Source organism: Wolffia australiana, chromosome 8 (assembly GCF_029677425.1).
Source record: "Wolffia australiana isolate 7733 chromosome 8, ASM2967742v1".
In the NCBI taxonomy this organism is placed as follows: Eukaryota; Viridiplantae; Streptophyta; class Magnoliopsida; order Alismatales; family Araceae; genus Wolffia; species Wolffia australiana.
Window position 1 is genome coordinate 13,017,786 of NC_135842.1, and position 7,897 is coordinate 13,025,682.

At 43.9% G+C, this 7,897-nt stretch overlaps 2 protein-coding genes across 2 annotated transcripts; one reads left to right on the forward strand and one right to left on the reverse strand.

Moving 5' to 3' along the window:
- The first annotated feature begins 529 nt into the window (after positions 1 to 529).
- Positions 530 to 3,791, forward strand: LOC144707071 (Protein kinase superfamily protein). The gene is made up of 8 exons (XM_078580192.1): positions 530 to 1,124; positions 1,204 to 1,273; positions 2,523 to 2,787; positions 2,884 to 2,936; positions 3,005 to 3,072; positions 3,180 to 3,269; positions 3,346 to 3,415; positions 3,487 to 3,791. The coding sequence occupies exons 1-8, from the start codon at positions 942 to 944 to the stop codon at positions 3,783 to 3,785; spliced, it is 1,098 nt and encodes a 365-aa protein (XP_078436318.1). The 5' UTR covers positions 530 to 941; the 3' UTR covers positions 3,786 to 3,791.
- Positions 3,792 to 4,382: 591 nt separating this feature from the next.
- On the reverse strand, positions 4,383 to 7,260 carry CP33 (chloroplast RNA-binding protein 33). The gene is made up of 4 exons (XM_078579677.1): positions 6,839 to 7,260; positions 5,473 to 5,574; positions 5,102 to 5,410; positions 4,383 to 4,631 (listed from the first exon to the last, which is right to left on the reverse strand). The coding sequence occupies exons 1-4, from the start codon at positions 7,205 to 7,207 to the stop codon at positions 4,527 to 4,529; spliced, it is 885 nt and encodes a 294-aa protein (XP_078435803.1). The 5' UTR covers positions 7,208 to 7,260; the 3' UTR covers positions 4,383 to 4,526.
- Positions 7,261 to 7,897: the final 637 nt, after the last annotated feature.

Sequence of the window (7,897 nt, forward strand, 5' to 3'; positions counted from 1 at the left end):
GCTCGAAAGAGAGGGAGAGAGAGAAAGCTCGAAAGAGAGAGAGTGAGAGAGAGAAAGAGCTTGAAAGAGGGAGAGAGAGAACGCGTTTGAAAGAGAGCGAGAGAGATCTTGAAATGTTTCAAAGATAGAAACAGCTTGAAAGAGAGGGAGAGAGAGAAAGCGTTTGAAAGAGACAGAGCGAGAGATAGAAAGTGCTTGAAATAGAGAGACAGACGGAGAAAGCGTTTGAAAGAGAGGGAGAGAGAGATAGAAAGTGCTTGAAATAGAGAGACAGTCGGAGAAAGAGCTTGAAAGTGAGGGACAGAGAGAGATTTAAAGAGAGCTTCAAAGTGAGGGAGAGAGAGATTGAAAGAGAGCTTCAAAGTGAGGGCTAGAGAGAGAGATTTAAAGAGAGCTTGAAAGTGCGGGAGAGATAGAGAGAGATTTAAAGAGAGCTTGAAAGTGAGGGAGAGAGAGATTGAAAGAGAGCTTGAAAGTGAGGGAGAGAGAGAGATTTAAAGAGAGCTTGAAAGTGAGGGAGAGAGAGAGATTTAAAGAGAGCTTGAAAGTGAGGGAGAGAGAGAGTTAAAGAGAGCTTGAAAGTGAGGGGAGAGAGAGAGATTGAAAGAGAGCTTCACAGTGTGAGAGAGAGAGAGAGCTTGGAAGTGAGAGAGAGAGAGAGCTTGAAAGTTAGGGAGAGAGAGAGAGATTGAAAGAGAGCTTCAAAGTGAGGGAGAGAGAGAGAGCTGGAGAGAGAGAGAGAGAGAGAGGACAAAGGACAGTGATCTTATCGGTCTCTAAGTTACAGCCATCATTATAGTTGTGCCTGAATCTCATTCATAAAGACCCACCAAGCTACCCTGTCCCTACGCCATGTGGGCGGACATTCTATCTCTCTCTCTCCCTCCCATTTTACCTTTCTCTCTCATCCGAACCCGTGTTTTTTGCTTTTCTTGCAGCAAATGGTTGATGGGTTTCTCTGTTTTCATGCGGTAAATCCTCTGGCATCAATTCCCAACATGGCGAAAGAAACAATTACCGTCGGCCCTGAAACTCATATGGCCGGAAGGACTCCATCCTTCTCCCTTTTCTCTTGCAGAACCTGCGATCTCCTTCCTTCAACTTCTCGGGCAGTGATCTTAACTGTAAAGAGTCTTGAAATTTGCTGCTTTTTTTCACCAGCGCTCTTCCCAATTTCTTCAATTTCAACATTCAATGTGGAAGGAGAAGCGAAGAAGAGTTCTGGGTCGGATCCTCCGGAGACTCCGTCTGTCACCTCCCTCTGCTAATTTGGGTGATCTCTCTCTCTCTCTCTCTCTCTCTCTCTTCCCTTCTCTCTCTTTCTCTCTATCTTTCCCTCTCTCTCCCCCCTCTTTCTCTCTCTCTCTCTCCCCTCTCTCTCTCCCCCCCTCTTTCTTTCTTTCTCTCCCTCTCTCTCTCTCTCTCTCTCTCTCTCTCTCTTCCTTTCTCTCTCTTTCTCTCTATCTTTCCCTCTCTCTCCCCCCTCTTTCTCTCTCTCCCCCTCTTTCTTTCTTTCTCTCCCTCTCTCTCTCTCTCTCTCCCTCTCTCCCTCTCTCTCACTCTCTCCCTCTCTCTCACTCTCTCGTGTTGTTCATAATTGAATTTGCATTACATTTTTCCATCTTTCCGAATTCTTCGAAAAGGGTTCAAAAAATTGAGCTTTACCCAATTTAGTTCTTGGCTCATATTCGCTGTGATCATTGAATTGGGAAGAGGGGTTTGAATTGGGTGCTTTTTTGCCAGTTGGGTATTTTTTAAAAATCCCTTCGATCAAGCCTATGAAGCCTTTTAGCTTGATGATCTGATCCAAAGTTTGCCGTTGATGAAATGTATGGAAACCTAACAAAGGAAATACGTCTATCAGAATATTAATCTAGCATTTGTCGACTGATGTGGAAATAGAATCATGCTTCTGTAATGACATCGGTTAAAGATTCTAAATTGTGATTGTTCTCTTCTTCAATTGATCCTCTTATCGTGATCCAAAAATTTCCATTCTTGAGTGTGTTAGAAGAGGAAATAAAATGGTCTCCTGTCAGTCACAAAATGGTTTCCTTATTCTTCTTAATATTTCTTTTTGCAGTTATCCAAATCATACAATTTCTTCTGATAAAACGCAGAGACAATTTATGGTTATTTTTAAGGGGTTTTGAGTTTATAACTGCTGGTTGTAAGAAGGGGAGAAGCCATGAACACCTTTCTTATAATGTTAATTTTTTTAAAAAAAATTTTGGGTTTCTTGAAGATATTCAGTTTGCCCTGAACTTTTACAGTAAGTGGTATTAATGCATCGTGTGATCCATCTTTTTTCACAAACATGCAAACTATGGAATTTCCCTGTCATGCAAACTAGGGATATTATAATTATGTCAAGGGGAAATCTTTTCTTCCTTTCATCTACCCTTTCCTCGTCTTCGTCTACTTGTATCATCTTCCTCGTTTCCTTTTTCTAATCCATAATTCTGCTTAAAAGATAAATATTAATAGGTAAGAATATTTTTCTTGGTTTATCGGTTTGTCAGGGGCTCTGCCATTTCTTAGGCGCTTCACCTACAAGGAGATTAAGAGAGCAACAGATGGCTTTAGCAGAGTAATCCCCGGCAGTGGCGGCACCACTTACAAAGCCCATCTCGTTGACGGAATTGCGGGCTTGGTGAGGAAGGTCAAACCTGTTGACCCGTTACGAGACGATGGTGCGACTGCCTTTTATGGCGAAGTCCTCTTCTTGAGCCGCCTCCATCACTGCCACATCATCCATCTCCTTGGTTTCTCCGAAGAGCACGGCAGGTCAACGCCACAAATTTTGCCCCTTCTGGGTTCAAAATTTGTTTATGTTGATGTTTTCGTCACTCCTGACATTGACTTTTGAAAATTCAATGGCAGGTTCCTCGTGTTCAGCTACACGGAGAATGGGACCCTGAGGGAGATAATCCATGGTACATGCCCTCTGACCTGACTGTTGACTTTTTCTCACCGTTGACTCTTCCACCCTTTCTGTGGGTAGACCCTCTGAGGACTCCATTGACTTGGCGGGCGCGGCTCCGGATAATTGTCGACATCGCCGCCTCCCTGGTGGGCATTGCTCAAAGCAGATGAACTAATTCAAATGTTATGGTTGACTATTCGCGCCGGTCATGTGAGTTGACTCTCTTAGATTTGACTTTAGCTTGACCATGCAGGAGTACCTATGTCTATTCTGTGATCCCCAGCCAAGAAATCTCACGGTCTCCGCCGAGACAATTTTCCTTGATGGCGGCGTCATGGCCAAGGTGAGCTAACTGATGACTGACCCATTTTCTCCCAGAATTCAGTTAGTTTGACTTTTTTCCTACACCGGAATGCCAGCTGTCCGCAGTCGGGTTGATGAACGTCTCCGAGAAAGTCAGCAGATCCCCCGCTGACGTAGATTCCAAGGGTGGGTCCAGATCTCCCGGAGCGTTGACTTTGGGGCAAATGGGTTGACTTTTGATTGTGGACTTTACGCAGGGGACCGGTCGGTCCTGTTCCAGCTTGGGGCTCTGATTCTGGAGCTGGTGACTGGTCAATCATTTGGAAGTCAAGGAGCAGATCTAGTCCGTTGGATCGAGGGGTCTGACTTTTCGCGGTCAATGGAGCAGATGGTTGACTCTGACCTCGGCGAGGCCTACGACTCGGGGGAGCTGAGGAACTTGCTCTCTGTGGCCAGGCTCTGTGTCTCAAAAGTCAACGGTGGTCCTTCTTTCTCCATTTCTCATGTCCTCAGATTCTTGCAGAGTAAGCTCGAGCCCTGCGGCGCAAATTTTTGAGTGCCATTCATTTTGTTAGTTCTTCTGGTCAGATTAAGAAGGGAATTAATCCGATTAAGGGAGAGAAAGAAGGATCGAATTAGCCAGAAACAAAATAAGAGAAAGTTCAAGAGAGACAGAAATTCATAGAAACAGAAGAGAGAAATGGGAGAGAGAGAGGGAGGGACAGAAATAAAAAGGAAGATATATATATATATATATATATATATATATATATATATATATCTGAAGGAATGCAGAGAAACGATGAAAGGTAGGAAGTTACAGAGAGACAGGCAAATAGAAACAGAAGAAAGATACAGACAAACAAAAGGAGAGAAACAAATGATACAGAACAGGAGAGAGGTATAGACAAGCATGGAGATGAACAAAGAAAGGTGGGAAAGTTACAGAGACCAAAATTAGAGGACAGGGAAAGATACATAATTAAACAACTCGAAACTCTGAGTATGGGACAGGATAAGAAAAGAAGAGACAAAACGGAAAGTGATGGAAGGAGACAAGTTAAAATAGATGATAGAGGCAGACAAATAAAGATAAACAGATAGATGAGAAGAGAGAAAGAGAGCGATTGCGAGAAAGTTAAACAGGGAGAGAGAGAGAAAGGGCCTTGTGGAGATTGAATCAAAACTGTTTTGTTTCACTCAAAAGTCAACGCGAAGAACTCGTAGTAGACAGAGGAAGGCGGCTCCATGAGCTTAAACCCCCGTTTACTTTCTCTTCCACCAACAACCCTGATGTTCAGGGGCTGAGCCCTGCAGTCGAAGCAGCGGTCTCCGACGTGTTCGTGCCCCCTGTTCCACTGCTTATGGCCACATTCAGCCGCAGCGGCCGTCCTTGCAATTCCTGAAAACCCATCAACAGAAAAAGAAGCTCAAATTCTGATACTTGCTACGCTTTCCCTGGGTCCTCGCTCGCGTTGTTACTAAATGGGAGATGTTAAGATTCAAATGCTTATCACAATGCCAAAAGCCATAGCTGGTAGAAAGGGAGCTACTTTCCTCTAAAACTATTTGGGGTAGGGTGTTGACTTCAACAGCCCCCCTCAACATCTGCCCCTCCAAGACTCCGCATATTGCGTAATTGATTCAGACCCAAACCTAAGCTCTGATACAATTTTAAGATTCAAGTGCCAATCACTGAGCTAAATGCCATAGCTAATAGAAAAGGGCTATGTTTCCTCTTAAACAATTCTAGGCACGGTGTTGACTTCAACGTATCCCCTCAACAACTGCCTCCAAGGTTCAGTGTGTTGCCCCTATGATTCAATCACTCAACCTGGTCTCTGATAGCATGTTAAGATTCAAGACACGTACCACCCCATTCATGGCGGCGAGGGCTGACTGGGCATCTTCGTCAGAGGCGAAGGAGACGAATCCGTAGCCTCTTGACCGGGCAGTGTCCCGCTCATAGATGACCTTGGCGCCGAGAAGCCCCTCGCAGCCGGAAAACGCTGCTCTGAGGTCAGTGGAGTTGACGAGCCAGCTGAGGTTACCGGCGTAGAGCTTGTGCTCGCTGTCGATGAAGCTCCGACGAGCCTCTCTGATCTTCGGGCCCATCACCTCCCTCTCTCCTCCTCTGGGCACCTCTGGGAAGTTCACCTTCACCGTCCTCCCGCCCAGTTGCTGCAAGAGATTGCGCAATTGTAAGGACCAAGCTAGCTGGAGACAGCAGCTGGGGAGCTTACAGTTCCGTCTAACATGCGGATGGCTGACAATGCCTCGTCGGCGCTGCCCATCGTGACGAAGGCAAAGCCCCTGCTTCTGTCTGTGACACGATCATACACAACCTGTGAACCGAACGTTAGAAGAAGAATAAGAAGAAGCTAAAGTAGTAATAAGAAACTAGAAGAAGCTAGAAGTAATAATAAGAAACTAAAAGAAGCTAGTAGTAATAAGAAACTAGAAGAAGCCAGAAGTAGTAATAAGAAACTAGAAGAAGCTAGAAGTAGTAATTAAAAACTACAAGAAGAAGCTAGAAGTAGTAATTAAAAACTACAAGAAGAAGCTAGAAGTAGTAATAAGAAACTAGAAGAAGCTAGAAGTAGTAATTAAAAACTACAAGAAGAGGCTAGAAGTAGTAATAAGAAACTAGAAGAAGCTAGAAGTAGTAATTAAAAACTACAAGAAGAAGCTAGAAGTAGTAATAAGAAACTAGAAGAAGCTAGAAGTAGTAATTAAAAACTACAAGAAGAAGCTAGAAGTAGTAATAAGAAACTAGAAGAAGCTAGAAGTAGTAATTAAAAACTACAAGAAGAAGCTAGAAGTAGTAATAAGAAACTAGAAGAAGCTAGAGGTAATCATAAGATATTAGAAGAAGCTAGAAGTAGTAATAAGAAACTAGAAGAAGCTAGAAGTAGTAATAAGAAACTAAAGAAGCTAGAAGTCGTAATTAAAAACTACAAGAAGAAGAAGAAGCATAAACGAAGGTAAAAGATGTTTTTAAGAGAAGAATCATCAAGAAAATAAAGGAAGTTATGAGCAAACTATAACAAGAAGAAGCATCACGAAGATTAAGTACGTTATCAGATAAATTTAACACGAAGAAGCATCAAGAAGATAAAAAATCTGTAAGCAAATTATAATAACAAGATCTGAGCAAACTATAACAACAAGAAACACGAAGAAGATAAAATAACATGTGAGCAAAGTATACTCAGAAGAAGCATTAAGAAGATCAAAAAGTTAAAACAAACTAGTAGAATAAGAAGAAACATTTAAAAAAAAAAACTACAAGAGGAGGAAAACTAAATTAGAAAAAACTAGCAGAAGTAGGAAGAAATCAGAATCAGAAGAACAAGAACGAGAACAAGATCAAGAACAAGAATACGATGGGGACGAGGGAACCTATAAGCAAACCATAATAATAAGAAGCATGAAGAAGATAAAACAAGTTATGAGCAAACTATAACAACAAGAAGCATGAAGAAGCATTTAGAAAAACAACTTAAAGAGGTAAGAACAAGAGGAAGAATAAATAAGAAAAAGCAAGCAGAAGTAGGAAGAAATCAGAATCACAAGAACAAGATCAAGAACAAGACAAAACGAGGGAACCTCAACGGAGGAGACAGAGCCAGCCTCGGAGAAGGCCTCGGCGAGGTCGGACGGGGTCAGCGAGTAGGGAAGATTGCCGACGTACAGCCGCCGCGCCGCGTCGGCGCCGCCGGACGACGGCGGCGCCGCCCGCCGCGTCTCAGCGGCGCCGCCGTCAACCTCGTCGTCGCCGCCGTAGTAAGTGTCCATGGAGGCGGCGGCGCCGCCAGCCTCTCGCCGTCGCCCCCATCGCCGAACAAAGCAAGACAAGGCTGGCGCCCTGGCTCGACTGCTCAGCAAGAGCTTGCCGCTCGTCTTCTCGCCGGAGCTCCGCCGCGAAGCTCCGCCGAGGCTGACCAAACCTCCGACCAAGCTCGTCGCGGCCGCCATGGCCGCGGCTATGGAGATCGGATAAGCTCGCCTTCTCTCTCTATCTCTCTCTATCTCTGTAATCTGTACATCTCTCTCTCTGGTTTAAGGTTCAGAACGGAAGACGAACGGGACGGGACGGGTGGCTATTTCGTCATCCGTCATCCGTCATCCTTCTATCTGTGTTAATAGCGGTTTTAATTGTCCCTCTGATGGGAAGGGAAGGAAACGGCCCTTCATTTAGTCATCTGTCACGGATATAGTGCAGGGACGCGGACGGGATGGTTTTTTCGTCCATGGACGAAAAGATTGTTCATGGACAAAATTTCGACTTCGATTGAACGAACTGTCCCGTACTGAGGCCTTGGACGGGGGGACGGTAACTTCCGGATGAATTTTTTTGGGTTTATTTACTTTAACTTTTTTGGTTTATTTTTGTGTAGAAGAAGCAGTCTCTCATGTTCCCACATACCCGGGTTGAATTTTCTGAAATCACAGTATATCAAAAGATAAACACAGGGCCTTAAATTCATCATCAAGATTTTAAGAATGATTTATCTATTCACAAAGAATTCATTTCTCTAATATACTTGTGTCTCAGGATGTATTGACCTAAATCAAACCACTACATTAGTGACTCTAAAAATTCTTGAAGATTGTTGTTAATTTGGAGCCTGGAATCCTCGGCAGGTGGACTATCTCTTGAGTAAC